The 27,825-nt window shown below is 21.8% G+C and overlaps 2 protein-coding genes across 3 annotated transcripts in view; one reads left to right on the top strand and one right to left on the bottom strand.

Moving 5' to 3' along the window:
- Window positions 1-27,825, bottom strand: part of LOC127281383 (phosphorylated adapter RNA export protein) — a 264,174-nt gene that overhangs the window by 63,808 nt on the left and 172,541 nt on the right. The window lies entirely within an intron of this gene.
- Window positions 203-27,617, top strand: LOC127281387 (corticotropin-releasing factor-binding protein). 2 transcript variants are annotated; one of them, XM_051305082.1, is made up of 10 exons: window positions 203-342; window positions 1,546-1,860; window positions 2,040-2,522; window positions 6,744-6,909; window positions 12,892-13,000; window positions 20,438-20,598; window positions 22,409-22,616; window positions 24,064-24,227; window positions 26,880-26,979; window positions 27,462-27,617. In XM_051305082.1, exons 4-10 carry the CDS (start codon window positions 6,778-6,780, stop codon window positions 27,599-27,601), a joined length of 1,014 nt encoding a protein of 337 aa, XP_051161039.1. In that variant the 5' UTR covers window positions 203-342; window positions 1,546-1,860; window positions 2,040-2,522; window positions 6,744-6,777; the 3' UTR covers window positions 27,602-27,617. The 2 variants fall into 2 exon arrangements, with proteins under 2 accessions (XP_051161039.1, XP_051161040.1); XM_051305083.1 differs by having other exon boundaries at window positions 213-342; window positions 1,543-1,860.

Raw genomic sequence — 27,825 nt, 5'->3', positions numbered from 1 at the left:
TTTAATTAAAAAATTTTTAATTTTATTTGTTTAAAAATTTTTAATTTAATTTAATTTTTATTTCATTTAAGTTTTGTTTAATTTAATTTTCAAAAAAAAATCCAAGTTTTAAATAATAAAAAAAGTTTTTATCCATTAAAGAATAGTTGGTGAAAAAAAATTCGTTATTTAAAAAAATAAATAGTGAAAAATTTGTTTTTTTATGTGCATAGAATTTTTTTTTTTATTTTGGAATATTGCGGGAAAAATTGTTTAATTTTTTTTTTTAATTCTCGTATCTAAAGAATGTCTTGGGACAAAAAAAAAAAATTTCGCATCTTTTCCAAATGATATTTTTTTTAGGTAAGGGAAAAGAATTTTTTTTTTTTTAGAAAATTTAATTAAGTTTATTTTTTTTTTTAATAAAATTTTATTTGTTTGAAAATTTAATTTTTTTTTATATTTGTTTTAAATATTTTTCAAGATGAATTGTTAATTAACAGAATGGTAATTAAATTCATGTCACTCAGCGCGTGTGTGGGAAAGGAATTAATTTATTTGCAAAGAAAAAAATAAATATAAACTCGTAAAATATTATATAAAATCAGAGAAAGAGAGAAATAAAATTTTACAAAAAAAACACGAAATGAGAGTTCTTGAAAGAAAAGAGATTTAATTTTCTTTTGATGCAAAATTCTATTTAAGCTTTTCTTAATTCCTGGTCTCTCTGTCGGTCTCCGTTAAAATTTAAATTCGAATTTAATTTATGTAATTCAAGATAGAAAAAAATATATATAAAATAACAAAAAAATAAATAAATAAAAAAAAATGAGTCTTGTCATCATATATAAAAAAATTTCTAAGAAATAAAAAATGACAAATAATTGAATTCAGTTAGGGAAACGAAAGTTTTAGTTGAATTTTTTAAACATTTCCTCCCTCTCTCTCTCTCTCTCTCTCTCTTAAAAATTTGAATTTCGGAATCATATATTTTCCGGAGACGAGTTATAAATGTCAGAAAAGACTTTGCCCGCAGGGAATTTAAACGCGAAGCATTTATTTATTATTCTACTCGTTTTTTTTTCTTCTTTTTTGAAACCAAAAACGTCTTTTAGTCAGTTTTCTAATTTTTTTTTTTTATTACTTTTTGTCCCAAACACTTCATTAAATTCAAAAATTAGTTTCAAAAATTTAATTAATTCAAATAATTATTTAATAATTGTTAATAATAATAATTTTTATTATTAATAATAATTATTGTTATTGTTAACAAAAAAAAAAGATTAGAAAATAAACATGAATTTTTTTGCCGTCTAAAAAAAAGAGAAAAATTCACAAATATCGAAATTACATTTTTTTGTCTCTCTCTCTTTCTATATATGGAAATGCAATTTTTGAAGCGAGAAGAAATAAATTTGATTATACAGAAGTTCTCTGCGTTTTTTTTTTTTTTATTTATTTCTTTTACGATTGTGATTTGAAGTCGATATATATATTGAAGTCATAAAAAATAGTGAGTGATGTTTCATGAAACAAAAAATAAATAAAAAAATCTTTTTCAAGCAGGAAGTACTCGAGTGTCTTGTGCTTTTTGAACAAGTAAACTTTCCGGTTAGAACGACACGACAACACAAAGGAGATATATACTTTCATTTTGTGTCTGTTGGGAACAACTTTGACAAGGAAAGCAACCAAGGAGGAAAATAAAAAACAAAAAAAAGAAAAAAAGTGGGGGGATAAAAAAAATAAAAGAAGAGTAAAAGGCGCGCAAATTTACTATACATACTCTCCTTCTTCTATATATTTATATACTAAGGATTTTAACGACAATATTTTCTTCACTGAGAGTTAAGAGCAACCAAGTTTCGTTTCTTCAGTCAGGTAGTTTTTTTTTTTTTTTTAAGTTAAAAAATTTCTTTTGATTTAATTATGAATTTTGAATTTTGAATTTTAGAGAAAAAATTTAATAATTTAATAAAATAATTTTTATAACAAAAATAAAAAAAATGTTGTAATCCTAATTAAATTTTTTAAAATTTTCAATTATTTTTTTTTTGCAGGAATTTTTTCATTTAAAGTGACAAATTTTGAGAAAGAGATTGATATGGCAATGATTTTCGGCTTAGCCATGAAACACTGGGACATTCTACTCACGTTTTGGAAAGATAGTCGGTGATATAATTTTTTTTTTTTTTTTTTTTAAATAAACAATTACATAAGCAATATATATTGTTTTAAGGAAAAAAAACGAAACAAAAGGAAAGGGAATCAACAAGCAACGATTTTACGATTCCTAATTTTTTTTTTTTTTTTTTTTTTATCATCTTGTCTCTCTTGTGAAGAAACGTGGGCGTCTCAATATACAAACGACAAATTTTTTTTTTCTTCTCAACTTTTCCGCTTTTCTCTCTCTCTCTCTCTTTCTCTTTCTCTCTGACGCAATTGCAGGATCAAGTATTTTTCAAAAAGAGTTCATCGTATTCTTTTTCCTTGCGCGCACAAAAATCTTATTGTCTTCGCATAATAATAATAAAAAAAAAAAGGTAAGAAACTTTATTTGGAATAAATTAAAAGAGTTTGCAAATTAAGATTTTTTTTTACTTTTTTGGAAAATTGAAAACATTTTTTTTTTCATTTACCGCTTTGTGTATTGTAAAATTATTAATAATTAATTAATATTAGTAGATATAATTAAATAAATAATTATAAGTAGTATAATAATAATTAAATAAATAATTATAAGTAGTATAATAATAATTATAAGTAGTATAATAATAATTATTATTATTAATAATAATACTAAAAATATTTATAAATTTACTATTAGTAAGCATATAATAATCTTTTACATTATATTAAGTAAAAAAAATTTTCAATAGCGACACTGATATCAACAAATTTATTTTCATTTATTTTCAAATAAATCAAAATTCTTGTTCTATGCTTTTAGAAAATTTTCACATATTTTTACCGTTTTAATTTGCTTTTGCAATTATAACCCTAAAAATTGGGTTATTTTACAATTTTTTTTCGAATTTTTAGATATATACCTATAAAATTACCCTTCTTTTGAAAATTTACTCAAAAAAAAAATTTTTTTAATTCCAAAATTTTTTTTTCAATTTTTTACCAATTTTTTAATGTTTTTTTTTGTTTTTTATTGTTGTTTTGCAAATTTTTGGTTAGGAACCTATAATATTGTACTCTAATTTTAAATGTCATTCAAATCAATTGTTTTTAACTTAAAAATTTTATTATTTCTTATTTCAAAGCTAAACATCTTCTATAATTATATTAAGTTAACAAATTTCCAATTCAATGATAATTTTCAATTTTCCCTCTCGTAATTAATCATTACTTTCTTTCTCAACATAAATAAAATTATATATATATAAGAAAAAAAATTGCCATTAAAAAAGTGAGGTTAGAAATTTACTTTCGAGAAAATTATTAAATTATTCCGCGAATATGAATTCAAAGGACAAGAATTTTTCTTCTTCTCGTAAGCGATTTTATTTTTAATGGGCTTTAGATATAATGATAAATTGTTTTTTTTTCTGAAAAAAAAGAAAATTAAACTTGTTCTATCTAATACATTCAGTGAGAAGGCCTAAGCAGAATAGATTCTTGAACGGGAACGCAATCGTAAACGGTAACCTAAGAATGAGTAAGAGAAGGATAGCAAATATCTTTATTCTTCTCTCACTCATTTCCACTAAAACTAAATTTTTTCCCCTAATTTTCACTAGAAAAATAAAAATAAATAAATAGAAAACGTAAAAATTCTTAACTCCAAACGCAAAACTAAAAATTTTTGACACTAATTATGCAAAAGTTATTTAAACTTAGAGAATAGTTTAATAAAATTTAATATAGTTCAATGTAATAAATATATAACAATAATAATAGACATTTTTTTGGAATTTCATTTATTTAAATATTAATTCTAGTTACAATTTATTTATAAAATTTATGAACTTAAGAACATATGGAATAGACATTGTATTAATAAAATAAACTTCACGAATAAACTGTACTAAACAGCAGTGCAGGGCTTGGCACGTAGAAGAGCATCCTTTCTTATAGAACTGTGTGTGTGACTAATTTTGATTGGCCCAGTCTGAACATTTGCTCAATCGCCATCAGTGTAACCAATTAAATTCACTTAAATAGTTTAAAACTTAGTGATCACACTTTTAATACTTCAGATACAATTTACGTAGAAAAAATTACATTTAGGTAAAAACACTTAAAAAAAACCAGTAAAGAAAAAAAAAGATACTAAATTTCCTACTAAAAATGTTACTAAAAATTTAGTGGGAAAACCACTAACTTGGCAACACTGAATTGCGTTTCCGTTCAAGAATCACTTCTTTGGGCCTAGAATCAACTCGACTATATAGTAATCTAATTCTCACACTCGCTACCAGGCGCGTTGTTCTCTCTCAACTGCTCTAGTCAAGCGACATTGAAAAAAAAAGTAATTTTAATTCAAAACAAATACTTTTTTTCAAAATAATTACTATTTTTTCTTTGCTTATGACAGTAAAATAATAATAATTATATTAAAAAAATATACTTAGTAATATGAAAATAATTAAAATTTGCTAATATAATAATTATAATTAGTAATTTATAATTATAATTAATGATATATTAATTATAATTAGCAATATAATAATTATAGAATAGAATTTTTATTTCTTTGACAATATACAAAATATTTGTTTCTTGTCCAGATACAGCCATAATAATAATGTGACGCTCCACGAGAGAAGGGACCTATTCCCGAAATAACATTAGGCTCAGTTTTCCGTGCACCGTACATGAAAACTAAGCCTAATATTATTTCGGAGATAGGTTCCTTCTCTCGTGGAGCGTCACATATTATAATAATTATAATTAGTAATATAAAAATTATGTTTAGTAATTAATAATTAATAATTATAATTATTAGTAATATAAAAATTATATTTAGTAATTAATAATTATAATTAGCAATATAATAATTATAGAATAGAATTTTTATTTCTTTGACAATACAAAATATTTGTTTCTTGTCCAGATAGAACCATAATATAATAATTATAATTAGTAATATAAAAATTATGTTTAGTAATTAATAATTATAATTATAGGCATTTTACCTTGTGACGTCAAAGCCTGGAGGGACAACAAACGAAAAAAACAATAAAGTCAAACAAGTGATTTTGAGGTTAAGTTTTTGAAGTTTTCAACGTTACCAACTGTAGATGGACTATAGTGAAATTATTTTTTGTCCCTCCAGGCTTCCAGCTGATCGGGCAGCCATATTTGAAAGTGAAATACCTAATTATAATTATTAGTAATATAAAAATTATATTTAGTAATTAATAATTATAATTAGCAATATAATAATTATATTTAGTAATTAATAAATATAATTAGTAATTAATAATTATAATTAGCAATTAATAATTATAATTAGTAATATAATAATAATTAGTATATTATTACTATAATAATAATAGTATTGCTGCCCATTATCAAAATGCGTGTGAGGATCGATATATATATATATATATATACACTATAAATGGTTATCAAATGACTGCATTTGACAACCACCATCCTGACCTCTTGTCACACGATACTAATGAAAATTGCAATTGACCACCGGGTGGTTTGGGCAACTCCTGTTTATGTCGAAACTCGCCTAAAACATAATCTCTCTCTCTCGCTCTCTCTCACCTCCTCCTCTACCTACCCTCATTTTCAGGACCGCATTAATACACACAACCAAATAGCAATCAAAAATAATTTTTATATGTTACACTTACGATGACGTCAATGTAATCGAGAAGTATTGACAATATAAATATAATTTTTGATCATTAATATTGACGCGAACCCTTATAGGAAGCGAGAAATTAAGAAGAATTGAAAATAGGTTCATTTTTTTTTGTATCAAAGAATACAGTCACAGAAAAACTATTATTAGCATTACAGAATTTAAATAAATATAATTAATAAATATTATTTAATAAAAAAAAAAAAATTACTGCTATCAGGACTCGAACCTTTTATTTTCGGCTTAGAAATCGGACACCATGTACGCGCAGCTATGCTATAGGTAGATGAATTTTAAAGATATATTTGAATTCCAAGGTTTTTATGGTGTCAAACGAGTTAGAAAATAAAATAAAAAATTTTTAAATACTTTTTTCAATTTTTTTTGTTTAAATAATTCACTTTCTGTTCCTATTTCACGAGAGTAAAACAAAAAAAGAAGAGAGAGACAAATATTTAAAGGAATAAAGGAGAAAAAAAAAGAAATTGACAGAAAGGTGGGTGGAAAAAATGAGATTAGGATTTTCGGAAATTAGGGGGGCGAATATTGGTGACTTTGTCAAATGCGTGGCATTCTATATATATATATATATGTATAGTATGCCGCCGGTTGATGGTTTCCGATTCTCCGGAATGCGCAGGCAATGGAGAGAATCGAGAGAGGTATAGAGAGAGTTGTGCAGAGTATAAGAGCCAACGACAAGCGTCGCGACGCCTCACTGAGCCTCTCTCCCTCCAAAGTTCTTCACCGTTGAACCACAAAAAAATTTTAAAAAAAATAAAAAAAAAAAATATATATATTTAAACTAAATTGTTTTCAATTTTCCAAAAAAAAAGAAATTTTTTCTCGCAATTTTTTTTCATATATATAATATATATATATATATATATACCTCATAATTGTAATTATATAAAACAATTTAAATTTATTGCAGATTTTTAAATAGAAAAAAAATTTTTTTTTTGAAAATGCATCGCGATCGGGTTAATTTTATCAATGCTTCTACCGGCTTCCGGTTATTCTTCCTATTGGCTGGATTTCTAACCGAGATCGACGCTTTCGTTGTGGCCCTACCGGATCCTGCCTATTATCATCAACAAGTAAGAAAAAAAAAAAAATTTCTTTCTTTTAATGTGGGAAATTAATTTTTTTAATTTTTGCAAATTTTCCAACGGTTTTGTATTTAAATTTTTTTTTTAAATTTGAATTAATTTTTTTTTTTTTTTTTCATTTCAAGAGATTATTTTTTACCGATATTTTTTTGCATTATTTTTTGTATGAAATTAAAAATATTTTTGTTTTTCTCTTTTAATTAATTTTATAATTTCTCTTTTAATAAATTTTTTAAATTTGCAAATAAAAAATATTTTTTTTCTCTTTTAATTGGGAAATAAATTTTTTTAAATTTGCAAATAAAAAATATTTTTCTTTCTCTCTTGCTGGGGGAAGAAATTTTTTTTTTATTTTGCAATTTTTTAACGGATTTGTATTAAAATTTTTTAAATTTGCAAATAAAAAATATTTTTTTTTCTCTTTTAATTGGGAAATAAATTTTTTTAAATTTGCAAATAAAAAATATTTTTCTTTCTCTCTTGCTGGGGGAAGAAATTTTTTTTTTATTTTGCAATTTTTTAACGGATTTGTATTAAAATTTTTTTTTGTTTAATTTCGAAAATAAAAAAAGAAATTAAAAATATATTTAACTTTTTTTTCTATGGGGAAGGAAATTTTTTTTAATTTTGCAAATTTTTCACGGATTTGTGTTAATTTTTTTTTATTTAAATTAGGCTGAATTTTTTTTATATAATGATAATAATAATAATAATAATAATAATAATAATAATAATAATAATAATCGGGCTAAATAAAAGAAAATTATTTTTTGACTTTTTTACCGGTATTTTTGAGTTTTTGAAAAACTTTTGTATAATTAATTTAGAAGTTAATTAATTTATTATTCAAATTTAAAAAAAATATTTTTGAAAATAGAAATTTTCTTCTTATATAATGTGATATTAAAATTTATTTTAAGTAAAAAGTAAATAAAAATAAAAAAAAATATAAATAAATAAAAATAAAAAAAAGAATTATTGACTCGTAATCCAATTTTTTAAATTTGAAAAAATAGTGATGTTTTATCGAATATATATATATATATATATATATAAATTCAATGAGTAGTTTGAAGAGGAAGGAAGGAAGTGAATTTAAAAAATAATAGCCATGCCACACTTCAGGGTAAAATGTTTGTGTTGATTCAATATAAAAAAAAAGGATAGTGTTGTCGATAAAACATATATTTTTATTCAATTAATTAAACATTTATTCTAAATTAATATTTATCTTTATCAAAATTTAATTTTTTTTTCCATTTATTTATTTTTAATTATTTCAAACAAGTTTTTTATTTATTCAAGAGAAAGAAAGAAATCGTTCCTAAACAGTACTGTTTAACTTTTCAAGAAAAAAAGAAAAACTATTTATGTTCAATTTTTTTTTTTTATTTATTTTTAATTTTATTTGCTTCTTCATATTCAATTTTAATTTTTCTTGTCGTTTATTTTTGAATTTAATTTTTAATTAATTATAATTAAATAAATAATTCAAATTATTTATAAATAATTCTAATAAATAATTCAAATTATTTATAAATAATTCTAATAAATAATTCAAATTAATTAAATAATTAATTCTAATTAATCGACAAATTCTAATTTAATATAATTTTAATTAATTAAATAATTCTAATCAATTGATTTTACTTTCAATTAATTAAATATACCTTTAAATTTTGTGCAAATAAAATACTTTTTCCTTTTTTATAATATTTAATTTTATGAAAAAATTCTCCAATTTCAATAATATGAATAAATTAATTGTATATATGTATATATAATAAGAACTTGAGAAATTACTTTGATATTTTATAAATTCATTATTAAAAAAAAAGTGTAGGAGGGAGGGGGAGGGGGGTGGTAAGAGGGGCGGTTATTCCGCAATGATTTTTAATTATCTAGTTCGTCCAATTAACGATATTCAGTTATATAAAAAGTAGCCTCCATATTATTATTATTAGTATTTTTTTTTTTTTTTTGAAAGGATTTTTCTCTTTTCTGTCTTCATCAATATTTTTTCATTTTCGTTCATGTAATTCTGCGACGAGATTGACTTGGTCAAATGGAAAAATTAATTAAAAATGGATTAGTACTTTTAAGCATCGATAATTAACAGAAGTTATATCTAAAAAGAAAAATGTCATTAAATTTCTCGCAACAGTTTATTTATAAATTTTATTTTTTTTAAATTTTTTCATAAAAACTACGAGGTTTAATTATTTAATAATTTTTTTATGTAATAAAATAGTAATAATTACCAAAATCATTATTAATTAATTAAAATAGAATTGTATTTTATTTATTGCTATATATTATAATTAATTATTTCAATAATTAGTAATAATAAACAATTTATATTTAATAATATAATTATTATTACAAAAATAAATTAACTAATTAATAAATAAATTAAATGTAGAGGATAAATTAAAAATTAGCACGGCAAGGGAATGTATTACTAAATCGTGGCTTTTTAATCTATAATAGGAAAGAAAACAAAAATATTATTTACCCGCACTAATTTAATGAAATTAAAATAAATATTACGTGATAATTTTTTTTTTTTAAAATGAATTCAATGACTATAAAAATTATAACGCGACAGCTACAAATTACCGCAAACTAAACTTATGTCAACCTAACCTATAAAAAATAGAATGTTAAAAAATTGCGTTTTTATATCTATATATGTTTGTATTGTTGCTTATGTATCTTTTTTCTTTGTACGGCAGTTTTGACCGTGGCCTTTTTTTTAATATTTGAGGTTATTCTTTTAAAATTAATATTTTTTTTTATATAGATATTTACCCTACACATTTGTATAGATAGATAAAACTTTATTTGTATTAATTTCTCTATTACAAGTAACTTCCAGTATAGCTTAAATCATTAATTAAGCCTTATTTATTCATTAATTATAAATTATCTAATTTTGAGCGAGTTAATCACATAATAAAATATACTATTTAATTATCCTATATATCATCGACTAACAATAGCGATTTCAATTGCGTCTACGTTCCTCGACGTTTATATATTATAAACATTCAATATATTTTTCTATAAATTTGCTTCTTTATTGGATTGTATATTGAACAATATAATAGAAAATAATTATTTACTTAGCAGTGATATTATCACATCTTTTATATTAAAAATTATTTTGATTTAGTATTAATTGAAAGATACGTATGATTTTTAATAAAACCAAGAAACCGCAACTGAATTTTCTGTCAACAAAGGCAAAGCCAGTAGTGAACACAGTGTTGCCAACTTGTGTCAAAATTTTACAAATGTCCCTATATAATGTATAGTAACTTTAGGAAAATTTAATAATACCAACATATTAATTTGAAAGTGTCCATAAACGGTACTATTCTATTCTATTTTAAATTTAAATCCAGTGGGACTCGAATGTACGACGTTTAACATTTCCAACGCGCCTTAACGACTGCGGCTAAGTCACATTATTATTATTATTATTATTATTATTACCTATTATTATTATTATTATTAATTATTATTATTATTATTATTATTATATAATACTATAATAATTATTATAATGAGTATTTATATAATATAATAATAATTAATATAATAATATAATATAAAAATATAATAATATAATAATTATAATAATAATAAAAAATAGAAAAATATGAATTGAAGTAAAAAATACGTTTTTTTTGACTTTTTAAGGGAAAAACAAGATTATTAGTGAATTATAGGAGAATAACATCTTTATAGTTATATATATATTATTAGGGAGAGAGAGTAAGAGAGAGGATGTAGAATGAAACCCTAATTGGTTGTTTATAGTATTGTGGATGATCCTGCGAACATATCATCCCAATTATCAATTGCAGTGGTTGTCAAATAAATACGAGTATATATGAACGTAATTTTCCAAATTCCCTTCTAAATTTCACTGCAATGGATACAATTTAGATGCCATATAATTTAATGAAAATCGAATATATATATATATATATATATATATATATATATATATATAATGAAGAAATGTTCTTTTTTCCTCTTTTCAAAAAAAAAAAAAAATTATTATTATTATTATTAACTATTTCAGGGGAATTTTTTTTTAAAAAAGAAAAATAATTTTAAAAAAATAATTAAAACAAAAAAATTTTGGAATAATTTAAAGATAATTTTTATTTTCATAATATATAATTTATTATTTATTTTTATTTATTATTTAATATAATTTATTTATTTATATTATAAATTTATATTATTCATAATTTATTATAAAAAAATTTCTTATTAGAAACTTTTGTTTAAATCAATAAATTTTATTTAATCTTTGTATAAAAACTAGAAAATTAAAAAAAAAATTTTTTAATTTGGTTAATTATAGAAATTCTGTTAAATAAAATTGAATTTAATTAAATAAAATTTATTACATAATAATTTGTTAAATAAATAAATAAAAATAATCATTAATGATAAAAATAATAATAATAATAATAATAATAATATTAATATTAATAATAATAATAATCGTTATTAAAAAAAAAATTCAACTACATAAATAAAAATTCGTCTCACAAAAATTTAGACAATATTCGCAAGTGTCAAAATATGAAAATTTCTATAAAAACTTATTTTTAATTTTTTTTTAATATTAGTTCGAAATTATAATTGTAAATTTATAAAACGCAGATGTTTATTATAATTTCAATAATAATTTTATTTTGAAAAATTTTTTTTCTTGAAAAATGAAAAAAAAATAATTTTGAAATGAGGAGCGAGTGGATTTTTTTTATTTTTATTTATTATCAATATAAATGTAAACGCGAAAAAGAATTAGAGAAAAAGAAAAAAAAATATATACAGTGTCATTGGTGAATGATATCGGATACTTGTAAATAGTAAGAAAGAAAAAAAAGGAACAAATTCTAGCACGGAAAGAGATTAAGAGGATCCGTTTTATCAAGAGGACTAATATCGTCTTCTCTCTGTGATTCTGTGTAATTTCCTGGTTCAGTATTCTCTTTCCGTTCCTTTTTTTTCTTGTTTTTTCTTTTTTTGCAAATCGCGTCATTTTTTCAATTTCACCATATCATTTAGATAATAATAATAAATCTTTTGGGAGGGAAACAAATTTTCAACAAAAAAAAAAAAAAAAAATTTTTTCTACAATTTTTTTAATAAGAAATTTTTCTTTTTTTTCGTATATAAAAAAAATGAATGCTTTTGTTATATAGAGAAATATCGTGAAAATTGCGTAAAAAAGAAAAATTCTAGATTGATTTCCATAAATATATATATATATTTATATGAAAGGAAAGTTTTTGTTATTAAATTGGAAAAAAATTGAATCTCGAAACGTATTGCGGAACAATAGAATAAAGAAGAGAAAATTAAAAAATGTATATGGAAGAGAAAGAGATTAATACTGTTATTTGGACTCGGTATTTAAAAAATATATATGCATTTTTAGTAATAATTTACGGGAAAAAAAATCTTATTTTTCCATTTTTGGTTACTTATTGTTTTTTCATTTCCTGATTTTTTTTTGTATTTTTTTCCGTTTTCTAATTTTATTTCTTCTTATTCGTTTTTTTTTTACTTTTCTTAATATTTATTATTTTATTTATTATTTATATTTATTATTTTATCAATTATTTAAATTATTAAGTTTTTATTATTTTATTAACTATTTATTTATTTATTTATTTTTTATTTACTATTTCCTTTATTATTTTTGTTATTATTTTATTTATTATTTTATTTATTATTTTAATACTTTTTTTTACTATTTTATTAATTATTTTACTTTTTTTATTTCATTTTTTATTACTTGTATTATTATTATTATTATTATTTTTTTTTTGATAACGATTTAAAATGAAAAAAAAATGGTTTTTATAAATAAAAATTTTGAAATAAAAAAAAGAAATGTAAAATTAAAAATCTTTTTTTCTTTTGTCTCTCTTTGAATAGAAAATTTACAAGGAACCACTAATAAGAAGACCCTATTTCAATCGAGAGGAAATAGAAGAAAAAAGCATGCAGAATGAACGTTTTGAAACAATACGACACGAAGTCACAGGTGTGTAATATTTAATTTTCTCAAATAAAAAAATTTTATTTACAAATCTTATCTAATTAAAAGAACAAAAAAGAAATAAAAAATTTTTTTTTTTTGGTTCAATTTTCAATATTTATTAAAACGATAACAAAAAAAAAATTATTCTTCACTATATTCACTGATAAGTAATATATAGTTTTTTTCCATTTCTATATTATATGTGATTAATAAATCAAATAAAAATTTATTATATTTATATTTGACAAATAAAAAAAAAATAACGAATTACTAAATAATAACAATATGATAATAATAATGTGTAATATATTTTAAATTATGTAAAATAAAATATATTACAGATGGAATTTTTTTTGCTTTTAAAATTTTACTGTATAAGTAGTAATAATAATAATAATAATAATAATTCCTTCTGGTTCTTAAAAATTACTAATTATAATAAAAATTATAATTAGTAATTTTTTATAATTTTTTTTTATAGTTAATTAATTTTAATTTTTATAATTATAATTAATAATTTTTATAATTATATAAAATTCTATTAATATAATTAAATTATTATAATTATTTTGTAAGCCGGTATACATTGTTAAATAAATAAATTATTTTTTTTTGTTTCCTATTATAATTAATAAAAAAAAATTGCTTTATTAAAATAAAGATTAAAAATAAAATTAAATAAAATAATTTTTATCGTTTATATTAAAATATAAAAGATAAAAATTATTTTTTAATATAGAAAAAAATTTGTGAAATGCAAATTTTTGATGTAAATTAAAAAAAAAAAAAAAAAAAAAACGTCAATCGTATATCAATATTTATATATGGGGCATTCTACGTGAAATGGATAATCTCGAATTAACAAATTTTTTTTTCGTTTGTCAATTATATTGCTTTAAAATTTTATTGAATCCCATTTTATTAAAAATCCATTAAATGATGGTAAAAATAGGTTAAAAATAAAAAATGGATTTTAAAATTTGTTTTTAAAATTTTTTTAAAATTAAAATTAATCTAATCATCAAAAATATTAATATTCTCAAACAACAGTAAAATTACACAAAATGCAACACACCTATTTTACCGTTTTATTTTAATGGATTTTTAATAAAAATTATTGTGTAATATTTAAAGAGAAAATTAATGAAAAAAGCAAATAAAGATCGGAATATGTTCATTTTACGTAGAATGACCACACACACACACACACACACACAAACACAAATAAAAAAAAGTGGAGACTTCAATTTTGTCAGAAATAAATTCCAAATTGAGGGGTGATGTTATAATATACAGTAAAAATAAAAGGATGGGAAACTAATTCAATTTCTGTGAATGACCAGGCACTCATTTGGATAATTTTATTCCACGAAAAAGGAAAAAAAAACCCCACCAGAAAATAAAGGAACTCTGATAACGGTTAATAAAAGAAAGAAGAAAAAAAAAAAACGTCTTTACTCTCTACAAGCCAATTCTCATTATTACAAATATAATCCTAAATCTCCCTTCACTCAAAGAATTTCCAAAAATATATACATTTCAATTTTTATTTATATTTTTAAAATTATTTAAATTATTTGATATATATTATTATTATTATTATTATTATTATTATTATTATTATAAATAATTATTAAATATTTAAATAAAAAATAAAAATATACAATAAACATTTATATAAAATTAAAGTAGCAATTTTTTCTTTATTTTAATAGATAAAGAAAGATTATTTTGTAAATGAAAAGATAAGTATCTAGATAAAAAGATAAGTATCTAGATAAAAAGATAATTATCTAGATGAAATGATAATTATCTAGATGAAATGATAATTATCTAAATGAAATGATAATTATCTAGATGAACTGATAATTATCTAGATGAAATGATAATTATCTAGATGAAATGATAATTATCTAGATAAAAAGATAAGTATCTAGATAAAAATGTAAACATGAAGAGGCAAAGATAAATATCTAGATTAAAAGATAAGTATCTAGATGAAAAGATAAATATCTAGATATCTATCAATCTACATTTTTAGAAAAATATCTGAATAAAAATATAATTTTCAAAATGAAAATAAAATTTTGTATATGAAAAGATAAATATCTAGATGAAAAGAAAAGTATCTAGATGAAAAGATAAATTATATTTATGAAAAGATAAGTATCTAGATGAAATAGTAAGAAGTTAGATAAAAATATAAATATGTAGATGTATAAAGATAAATATCTAGATAAAAAGATAAATATCTAGATGAAACGATAACTTTCCAGATTAAAGGATAACTTTTCAGATTTAGGGATATTTTTCTGGATAAATAGATAAATTTCTAAAGTAATTGATAATTTTCTAGATGAAATCATAATTTTTCAGATAAATAGATAAATTTCCAGATTTATATTGATTTTATTCTATATATATATATATATATATATATATATATATAATTAGATAAATTTCTAGATAAGTAGTTAATTTTCTAGATAAATAGATAATTTTCCAGATAAATAGAAAAATTACCAGATAAATGGATAACTCTTCAGATTTAGGGATATTTTTTACAGATAAATTCATATATTTCTAAAATAACTGATAATTTTCTAAATAAAAAGATAATTTTTTAGATAATCTCATAATTTTTCAGATAATTAGATAATTTTCCCGATAAATAGATAATTTTCTAGATGAATAGATAAATTTCTAAAGTAATTGATAATTTTCTAAATAAAAAGATAATTTTTCAGATAATCCCATAATTTTTCAGATAAATAGATAATTTTCCCGATAAATAGATAATTTTCTAGATGAATAGATAATTTTCTAAAGTAACTGATAATTTTCTAAATAAAAAGATAATTTTCTAGATAAATCGATAACTTTCCAGATAAATAGATAATTTTCCAAATAAATAGATAATTTTCTAAATGAATAGATAAATTTCCAGATATAAGGATAAATTTGCATATTTTTAAGTGATATTTTTCTACATATACAGGGTGATTTTTATGTTCCGGACCCCCAAAATATCTTGAAAGGAAATAGTTTTTGAGAAAAATGTTGTATACAAAAGTTGTCGGGTTGAAAAAAATCTATTAAATTGTATAATTAAAAAACGGGCCCAGGGCCTTATGTGGGCCCTACAAACAAAAAAGTAAATTTTTCAAATGGAACCAAGTATTTTCCAACTCAGATTCTTGTAGCCAGTGATTTCCTCTTTTCAGACATGTGGTAACTTATGGGCCCAAAGTTAAATTTGGGCCCAAAATTCGATTTTTTGTGATTTTAAAGGTGATTTTAGTGTAACTTAGTTCCAAGGGGTTTTCGGGGTCCCTGATTACGAATATGAAGTCAGTTTTTAAAAATTGTCAATAGCGGACCCAAAATGACTAATTAAAAATGAAAAAAATTAAGGGAAATTATTAAACTTCTTATTTTAGACTTATTTAGCCTTCTAATTGTTAATTAAATGTTACTTTTATTGCTTTTAAATTCGTATCATAAACCTTGGGGTAAAAAATTAGATTTTTACAAATTTTAAATTTAGAGGCTTATAAGGCCCAAAATTCGATTTTTTGTGATTTTAAAGGTAATTTTAGTGTCACTTAGTTCTAAGGGGTTTTTAGGGTCCCTGATTACGAATCTGAAATCAGTTTTAAAAAATTATTAATAACGAACCCAGAATGACTGATTAAATATGAAAAAAATGAAGGAAAATAATGAAACTTCTTATTTTAGACTTATTTAGCCTTCTAATTGTTAATTCAATTTTACTTTTATTGCTTTTAAATTAGTATCATAAACCTTGGGGTAAAAAATTAGATTTTTACAAATCTTAAATTTAGGGGCTTATAAGGCCCAAAATTCGATTTTTTGTGGTTTTAAAGGGGATTTTAGTGTGAATTAGTTCTAAGGGGTTCTTGGGTTCCCTGATTACGTTTTAAATTCATTTTAGTGTAACTTAGTTCCGATGGGTTTTCGGGCTTCTTGATTACGAATCTAAAATCAGTTTTTAAAAATTCAAAATAGCAGACCCAAAATGGCTGATTAAAAATAAAAAACATTAAGGAAAATTATGAAATTTATTATTTTAGACCTATTTAGCATTTTACTTGTTAACTTAATGTTACTTTTACACAGCTCTAAATTTACTATCCTTTGGGGGCAAAAAGGAAGATTGGTTTATTTTTCAAATTTAAATTTTGGGGGCTTATGGGTTCCAAAATTGGATCTTCTGTGGTTTTAAGAGTTATTTTAGTTTAAGGGAACTTTCTGATTTAGAATTGAAAAAAGACACGTTTTAAGTATTATGACGTGTGGAATAACCGGTACACTTAACCTGATCTTAAATTCAATTGATCTAAATTTTAATCTATTCACATTTTAAACTAACTAAATTTTAAGTTGTGTAAAAGTAATGTGCAATTATCAATCAGCAGGCTAAATAAGATTAAAATAAGAAGTTTCACAATTTTTCTTAAGTTTTTCATTTTTAATCAGTCTTTTTGGGTCCACTTTTTTGAATTTATAAAAACTGTTGTCCGATTTTTAATCAGGGACCAAAAAAACCCCTTGGAAATAAGTCACATAAAATAACTCTTAAAACTACTGAAAATCTAGTTTTGGGACTTATAAGCCCCTAAATATTAAAATTTGAAAAAATCTAATTTTTTACACCAAGGTTTATGATACCAAATTAAAAGCAATAAAAGTAACATATTGTATTGTAAAGTAAGAAATTTTATAATTTCCCTTAATTTTTTTCATATTTAATCAGTCATTCTGGGTTCGTTATTAATAATTTTTTAAAACTGATTTCAGATTCGTAATCAGGGACCCTAAAAACCCCTTGGAACTAAGTCACACTAAAATAACTTTTAAAACCAAAGAAAATCGAATTTTGGGCCTTATAAGCCTCTAAATTTAAAATTTGTAAAAATCTAATTTTTTACCCCAAGGTTTATGATACGAATTTAAAAGCAATAAAAGTAACATTTAATTAACAATTAGAAGGCTAAATAAGTCTAAAATAAGAAGTTTAATAATTTCCCTTAATTTTTTTCATTTTTAATTAGTCATTTTGGGTCCGCTATTGACAATTTTTAAAAACTGACTTCATATTCGTAATCAGGGACCCCGAAAACCCCTTGGAACTAAGTTACACTAAAATCACCTTTAAAATCACAAAAAATCGAATTTTGGGCCCAAATTTAACTTTGGGCCCACAAGTTACCACATGTCTGAAAAGAGGAAATCACTGGCTACAAGAATCTGAGTTGGAAAATACTTGGTTCCATTTGAAAAATTTACTTTTTTGTTTGTAGGGCCCACATAAGGCCCTGGGCCCGTTTTTTAATTATACAATTTAATAGATTTTTTTCAACCCGACAACTTTTGTATACAACATTTTTCTCAAAAACTATTTCCTTTCAAGATATTTTGGGGGTCCGGAACATAAAAATCACCCTGTATAAGTAGATGAATGTCTAGATAAGTTTTTAATTTTTTAGATAAAAAGATAACTACCCAGATAAATAGATAATTATCTAGATGAATAGATAAATTTCCAGATAAAAGGATATTTTTTCAGATTTATAGTGATATTGTTCTATACACATAAGTAGATAAATTTCTAGATAAGTAGCTAATTTTCTAGATAAAAAGATAACTTTTCAGATAAATACATAATTTTCCAGATAAAAAGATAACTTTTCAGATAAAAGGATATTTTTTCAGATTTATAGTGATATTGTTCTATACACATAAGTAGATAAATTTCTAGATAAGTAGCTAATTTTCTAGATAAAAAGATAACTTTTCAGATAAATACATAATTTTCCAGATAAAAAGATAACTTTTCAGATAAATAGATAGTTTTCCAGATAAAAAGATAACTTTTCAGATAAATACATAATTTTCCAGATAAAAAGATAAATTTTCAGATAAATAGATAATTTTCTAGATAAAAAGATAACTTTACAGATAAATAGATAACTTTCTAGATAAAAAAAGATAATTTTTTTTTCAAAATAAACACATAATTTTCTAGAAAAAAAAAAACCCAAAAAAATTTCTACATATATGACAATAATTTTCTAAATAAATAAAAATGTAACTGTCTACATAAAAAAAAAAGTTTTTTTTTTTTAGATAAAAAATGAGCTATTTATATATATCGAAAAGAAATTGGATAAAATTGAGTGCGGTGTGTTGATTGTTTTTTTTTTTATATCATGAAAAATGTGGAAAGGATACCTATATCTGTGATGGAATTATATGGTAAAGTGACATAAACGACAAGAGTCTGGGGAGTGAGAGAGAGAAGCACTTTAACAGATTATGCAGTGTACGCGACAACGCAACGTATAACACACACTGCAAAATGCAAGCTTTCAACCCTGTAAATTGAATTCATACTCCGGGATTACTCCCCTGAAAGCAAGATCTTCCTCTTATACTTGAATTGGAAAAATGGACAAACTTCAAATTTATGGAATTTATTATTTTTCAACAAAAAGGAGGGGGAAAAAAAAATTAAAAAATAAAGAAAGAGAAAAGGAAAAACTATTAAAATGATTCAGCATTATGTTGAAAAAGTATTTTTTTTCAATACGAAAAATTATAATGATAATATTTTTTTTTTTTTTTTTTAATTACGATATAATAGAAAAAAATAATATTATTATTATTTAATGGAATTTTTTATACTCGTACATTATAATAATAATAATTATTCACCGAATTTTAAATTTATCCAAAAATTACAAATTTTCCGAACAATCGACAGAAAGATTTCGGCGCAATTTTCAAAAAAATTGACCAATTGGAAATTATCAAGAAAATCGTGATTGGTCAATTTTTGAAAATTGCACCGAAATATTTTTCTCGATTGTTCGTTCGGTCAATTTGTAATTTCGGACAAACGAAAATTGGGCGTCTTAAAAATTCTTTTTTAAAAATCTTTTTTGTCGATTGTAATTTGGGACAAATGAAAATTCGGACAAATTTGAAATTCGGACAAATTTGAAATTTGGACAAATTTGAAATTCGGTGAATTGGAATTTGTGACATATAAAAATTCAAATCAAACGCGCAAAAAAAAACACTTCGCCTGGAACAGCGATAAGTTTCTCTGGAATAGCGATATATTTCTCTAGAATAGCGAAAACTTTCGCTGTTTTAGTGAAACATATCGCTATTCTAGATAAAGATTTTTTTTTTGCGTGGCATAAAAATTCGATTAAATTAGAGGGATTGATTCTTTTTCGATTTTGATTAAAATTAATTTTCTTTTTTTTTTTGAAGCGTATAAAATTTTTCATAATTAGTATATTTTTATTTTGAATGAGATGAAATTTTTTTTTTTTTTTTTTTTTTTTTTTAATACTAATTTGTCTAATGAAAGTAAAATATTTGCATATTATTTTTTTCATTTTGCAGACTGTATGTATGTAACGAGCGAGGCTGGTTTCTTTATTTATAATTCAACTTCAGATGACGAATCACCTTGTGGATTATATTTCATGGCAGAACCAGATCGTATAGTGGAAGTCATTTTCACACATTTTGATGTGCCATGTGAAGGCAATGGATTGGCGTCGGTTGGTATTATTAATTTTTTTTTTTTTAAATAAAATTTTATAATAAAATAACAATAGAAAAAAAAAAAAAAAAAAAAAATGAAAAATGTATAAAAAAAATAAAATAATACAAACAAACTAAAACAACGGTAAAAGAAATTAAAAAAAAAATTACATACATTTTAGATTATTATTATTATTATAATTTTGAAAAATTGAATTCGAAAATTGCTTTCCTTCAAAAAGTTTATCTCTCATGTTTGTTGTGTCTTTTAAAAAGCTATTAAAATGCAAATTAAAACCAAAGAGGCCAAGTAAAAGAAAGTTGAGTGTGTGTCAATAAATATTTTCTTATTTATTTACAAAAATTCAAGGATAAATAAAAAAATAAAAAAATAAAAAAATTTTGCTTATATTTCAATGTAAATTTTGATATAAATAAAAAAATCATTCACATATTTTCAAGTAAACAAAAAAAAAATAAATATATATAAAAATTTTGTTTAATACAAATAAATATTATATTCGGTGCAAATACGTTTTTTTTTTTTTTTTATTTCAAACAAATTTTTATTTTCTTTGATTTTCTTATTTGAAACAAATATTTTGATTTTAAACAAAATTTTTATTTTGAAATAAATAAATATTTAATTTAAACAAAAAAAAATTTATTTGTAATAAATAAATAATTATCTAAATAGAATTTTTTATTTTAAAACAAATAAATATTTTATTAAGCTCCAAAGAGACAATTTTACCCACTTGGAAAGATTTCCCAAAAAAGTGCCCCCTGGAGGTCCTATCAGAATTCCGCTGGAATTTCTAACGTAATTCCGTCGGAATTCCATCGGAATTCCAAAGAATTTCCGATGGGATTCCGATTAATTTTTTTTTCAAAATTTTTAGAGTCCTAATTCCGTCAGAATTCAACCGGAACTTCCAACGTAATTCCGTCGGAATTCCATCGGAGTTCCAAAGCATTTCCGATGGGATTCCTACGGAATTCCAACGGAATTAGGACTCTAAAAATTTTGAAAAAAAAAATTAATCGGAATTCCGTCGGAATCCCATCGGAAATTCTTTGGAATTCCTATGGAATTCCGACGGAATTACGTTGGAAGTTCCGGCGTAATTCTGACGGAATTAGGACTCTAAAAATTTTGAAAAAAAATTAATCGGAATTCCGTCGGAATCCCATCGGAAATTCTTTGGAATTCCTATGGAATTCCGACGGAATTACGTTGAAAGTTCCGGCGGAATTCTGACGGAATTAGGACTCCAAAAAAATTTTTAAAAAAATCAATCGGAATTCCGTCGGAACTCCGTCGGAATCCCATCGGAAATTCTTTGGAATTCCTATGGAATTCCGACGGAATTACGTTGAAAGTTCCGGCGGAATTCTGACGGAATTAGGACTCCAAAAAAATTTTTAAAAAAATCAATCGGAATTCCGTCGGAACTCCGTCGGAATCCCATCGGAAATTCTTTGGAACTCCGATGGAATTTCGACGGAATTACGTTGGAAGTTCCGGCGGAATTCTGATGGAATCCAATCGGAAATTCTTTGGAACTCCGATGGAATTCCGACGGAATTCCGTTGGAAGTTCCGGCGGAATTCTGATAGAACCTCCAGGGGCCAATTTTCCGGGGAATCTTTCCAAGTGGGTTTTCAATTTCTTTTTTGTAGGTAAAATTTTTTTTTTTTAATGTAATAAATATGTTTGAATTATTATTTAAAAAAAAATAATTTATGTTTACAAAAAAAAGAGGAAAAAATATAGGTTTAAAAAATAAAAAAAAAAAATTTTGTTTGCTTTTTTTTAAATAATAGTTTGTCGATGGTTGGGAATTGAATGGGGAATTCTTCCCAAGCCCAGGGGATCATCAATTGCCTTTAGAGCAGAGATTGAGTGAATTTTGTGGTCCGAGGGTAAACAAAATTTTCACAAGCTCACAGAATGCAGCCCTTATTCAGTACCGAATACCCATCAAAGGGAAGGGCTTTACTGTTTTCGTTAAACATCGCCTAAATCCTGCTCGTGAGTATATATAAATAAATTCTCCAATATATATATAAAATATAAATAAGTATTACTTTTTAACAGCAAAAATTTTAAATTTATATTTATCATAAAAAAAAAAATTTTTTAATTCTCTTATTTCCTTTTTTTTTGTTTTGCATAATTGCAAAAAATTGATATTAAATTTTTTCAAATAATAAATAATAATTAAAAAATAATAAAATAATAAAAATTTTATTATTTATTTTTTTTTTAATAATATAAATAATAATTAAAAATTTTATTTTTTTTAAATAATAAATAATAATTAAAAATAAAATAATAAAAAAATAAATTTTTTTTTTTTTTTTTATTAAAATATTATTTTATTTTTACAATTTTTCAGAAATTAAAACAAAAATTGCAACTTTTAAGTAGAAAAAACAGCGCTTGGTCAGACAAGACGAATTATTTATTTTAAAATAAAATAATGTGGAATGAGCAAGAAAAATTTTAATTTTTTTTTAAATAGTAAATTGTGTGATAATTAAATTAAAAAAAAAAAAATTTTCAATAAAAAGTAAAATAATTTTAATCTTTATAGAAATATATAATTATTGTGACAAGACTGAATCACTTTTTCAGTAGAAAAAAAAAGAGTTTGGTCAGACATACGATATCATTGATTCGCGTCAAGTGAAATGACAATTTTAATTTTTCACTGATATATAATTATCTCTCTCGAGAGTAAATTAAACAAATTATTATTCCAAATCAAAATGAATTTATATTGATAAAAAAATTTTTTTTTTTTTATTTAATTAAAATTATCGATTCTTTTCTTATCAGAAAAAAAATTTATTTATATTTGACTATAACTTTTTTTATAATTAATTATTTAATTATTATTATTATTATTATTACTATTGTTATTGTTATTATTTTTTTTATTATAACTATAATTATGAAAAATATGATTATTAACCAAAAAAAAAAAAAATTATTATTATTAATAATTAACAATAATTAATAATAATAATTATTATTATTTTTGGTAATATATTAAATGAATAAAAAAAAATTATTTTTAAATAAATAATTTTTAGCATTAATAGAAAAATATAGGAAGAAAAAAAAATAGTAATTTTCTTCCAAGAAAAAGGAAAAACCTTTTCCTCTAAAATTTATCAAAGATTTTGCATTCTATTTATAGAATTATCAACGTTTTCCTCACTAAAAGGTATAATTTTAGAGTCGCATGAATATTCCACAAAGTTGTATCTTGAGTGAGAAAGTTTTAATTGGCTCGTAACGTGGTTCATGTACTGATAAATAATAATTATATTTCTGAGCTTGAAACATATTCGCCTTAAATATAGAAGAGGGAAACTGAAGCCAACTAATATATCAATATAGAATATATATATATATATATATTGGATCGAGTCATTAAGTTTTACTATATATATTCGTGTTCTTGTTTCAGCTTGCAATGTGTTAGCGAATGAGACTAAGGCCCCATTTATGTTACACAATTATCGAAGACGAAGTAATTGTACCCTCACTGCACTTTATCCATGTGCCGTACGCCTGATTGCTTTTAACGTTGGCAAGAAGAATTTATTTACTGATACTAGTATCATGCAAAAGGTATTGTGACAATATTCATTTTTATATTCTTCAAATATAATTTTTTTTTACAGTAAATAATTTTTTTATTTTTCTTTTTTTTATTTTTTATGTGTGCCATTTTAGAAAATTTTGTTTTTTTTTAATTATATTTTGAAAAACAATTGTTTATTTATAAAGTACAACAATTAAAAAAAACAATTGTTTATACAAAACGAACAATAGTTAATAACAATTGTTTTTTCAAAACATACAATAACAACAATTGTTGTTTATTTGCAAAATACAATAGTGAAAAACAATTGTTTATTTAAGAAATACAAAAAAAATTATTTATTTAAACAATCCAACAATATAAAAAATTGTTTAATTGAAAAATACAATAGTGAAAAACAATTGTTTATTTAAAAAATACAAAAAAAAATTATTTATTTAAACAATCCAACAATATAAAAAATTGTTTAATTACAAAATACAAAAAAATTGTTTAATTGAAAAATACAATAGTGAAAAACAATTGTTTATTTAAGAAATACAACAAAAAAAATTATTTATTTATACAATACAACAATAAAAACAATTGTTTAATTAAAAACTACAACAAAACAAACAATTGTTTATTTGAAGAATACAATGAAAAACAATTGTTTATTTAAACAATATAACAAAAAAATAATTGTTTATTTAAACAATATAACAAAAAAAACAATTGTTTATTAAAACAATATAACAAAAAACAATTGTTTATTTAAACAATATAACCAAAAACATTTGTTTATTTAAACAATCCGCAACAAAAAGACAATTTTTCAATTACAAAATACCAAAAAAATATTATTTAATTGAAAATAGAAACAATTGTTTATTTAGCAAATACAACAAATAACGATTAATTATTTAAACAATACAACAATAAAAACAATTGTTTATTTATAAAGTAGAACCATTAAAAGAACAATTGTTTATACAAAACGAAAAATAGTTAATAACAATTGTTTATTCAAGACATACAATAACAACAATTGTTGTTTATTTGCAAAATACAAAAATGAAAAACAATTGTTTATTTAAACGATATAACAATAAAAAAACAATTATTTATTTAAACAATCCAACAATATAAACAATTGTTTAATTACAAAATACAAAAAAAAATTGTTTAATTGAAAAATACAAAAAAAATTGTTTAATTGAAAAATATAATAGTGAAAAACATTTGTGACCTGGACAGTTAAAAGGGACCTTTTGTCCGAAAAAATTAATTTTTTATTGATTGGTGATTCTGATAGAGAAAACTTTTTTCTATCAGAATCACCAATCAATAAAAAATTTATTTTTTTCGGACAAGAGGTCCCTTTTAACTGTCCAGGTCACATTTGCTTATTTAAGAAATACAACAAAAAATAATTATTTATTTATACAATACAACAATAAAAACAATTGTTTAATTAAATACTACAACAAAACAAACAATTGTTTATTTGAAGAATACAACAATGAAAAACAATTCTTTATTTACAATGTACAACAAAAACAAACTATTGTTCATTTAAACAATATAACAAAAAAAACAATTGTTTATTAAAACAATATAACAAAAAACAATTGTTTATTTAAACAATATAACAAAAAAAACCAATTGTTTATTTAAACAATCCGCAACAAAAAACAATTTTTTAATTACAAAATACCAAAAAAATATTATTTAATTGAAAATAAAAACAATTGTTTATTTAACAAATACAACAAATAACAATTATTTATTTAAACAATATAACAATAAAAACAATTGTTTATAATTAAACAATATAACAATAAAAACAATTGTTTATAATTAAAAATTACAACAATACAAACAATTGTTTAATTTAAAAAATACAACAATAAAAAATATTTGTTTATTTAAAAAGTATAGCAATAACAAACAATTGTTTATTTAAGATATACAACAAAACAAACAATTGTTTAATTATAAAATGCAGCAACAAAAAAACAACTGTTTATAAGAAAAATACAACAAAAGAAAACAATTGTTTATTAAAAAATTAAAAAAGTAAAAAACATTTGTTTTTTTGAAAAATACAATAATGAAAAACAATTGTTTATTTAAAAAATACTACTATAAAATTTTTTATTATTAAGAATTGTTTATTTCAAAAGTATAGCAATGAAAAACAATTGTTTATTTGAAAAATAGATACTATAAAATTTTATTAAAAAAAATTTTTGGAATGGCACACATATATATTTTTTTAAATAATTTTATAAATTATAATTAAAATATTCAATTTTAGAATTTTTTTGTATAAATCATTTTTTTCAAAGAACTAATTTATAATCATCTAAATAAATTCCCCTAAATATATGACACGCCTCTAAAAATAGGGATCTATAAAGCAAAAAATTATAGGTTATGTTTATGATTGTTTGATAATAATAATAATAATAATAATAATTTCACAATACAAATATTTCAGTTTCTATAACAACAAAACATAAAAACTATTTGTTATTTTCACAAAATAAATATAATAATAATAATAAAAATTAAAAAGAAACTTTCTTATGAAAGTAAAAACTATCATAAATATAACCTATAAACCTTTTTCGGGCCCCTTCTTTATAGCGCCATCATATGGGAAAAAATTTAATTTACTTATTTTTCTTTTTCAGTGTGAAAGCAATGATAAAATTCAAATTGGTGGAAGTAATTCTCTAGACACAAATAATTTAAAACCTCTTCATACAGTTTGTGGTAGAAATTTAAAACCAAGTAAGTTTTACACTATATTTTTCTAATTAATTATATCGAATTAAAATTTTTTTTATTACAAAATAACATTAATAATAAAAAAAATATTTAAAACAACATTTTTTTTGTTTAAATATTAAAAAAAAATATTTTTTTTTGTTTAAAAATTAAATTTAAAAAAAATATCAGCGAGAAGATTCGAAACCTTGACCTCGAGAACTATACAGTCGCCTAACTTATCCACTGTGCCAAAATTAATATTTACCAAAAAAAGGAAGGAAAAAAAAAATTTGTAAAATTTTCAAATTACATTTTCACAAAAACAAAAAGACCATAAATAAAACATTTATTAAAACATAAATATATTTAGATAAAAGAAATACCATTTTTTTTTGAAAAAAATATTTTTTTTTTTATAATAATAATAATCAGAAAAAAAAGGGAAAATGCAGAAAATAAATAAATTGTAAAACTATGGAAAATATAATTTGATTTTTTATCAGGTGGCGAGATACTAGTGGGATATGGAATAACGTCAGTGAGGTTAATATCTAGCGGACGTTATGATAACTTCGTGAAGGTAATGATCCGTAAAGCTGAGGAAAACGACATTCTCGATGTTAATCTTCCCTATGGTCTATGAAGTTTCGCGTTAAATGGTAAGACATTTGACTTCATCTTTTTTATAATAATAATAATAGGTAGAGACAAAAAAAAAAAAAATTGAAATTAAAAATAAAATTATATCACTTTTTCTTTTCTTAGATTTGATTAATAAAAAAAAAATATATAATTATTGCAGGGAATAAAAATAATAATAAATAAATTTTAATAATAATAATAATAATAATAATACAAAACTATTAT

Source organism: Leptopilina boulardi, unplaced genomic scaffold (assembly GCF_019393585.1).
Source record: "Leptopilina boulardi isolate dan_hultmark-lab unplaced genomic scaffold, ZJU_Lbou_2.1 LbouV2_266, whole genome shotgun sequence".
Lineage (NCBI taxonomy): Eukaryota > Metazoa > Arthropoda > Insecta > Hymenoptera > Figitidae > Leptopilina > Leptopilina boulardi.
The sequence above is the reverse complement of the archived record's forward strand: the minus strand, read 5'-3'. Positions and strand labels throughout refer to the sequence as shown.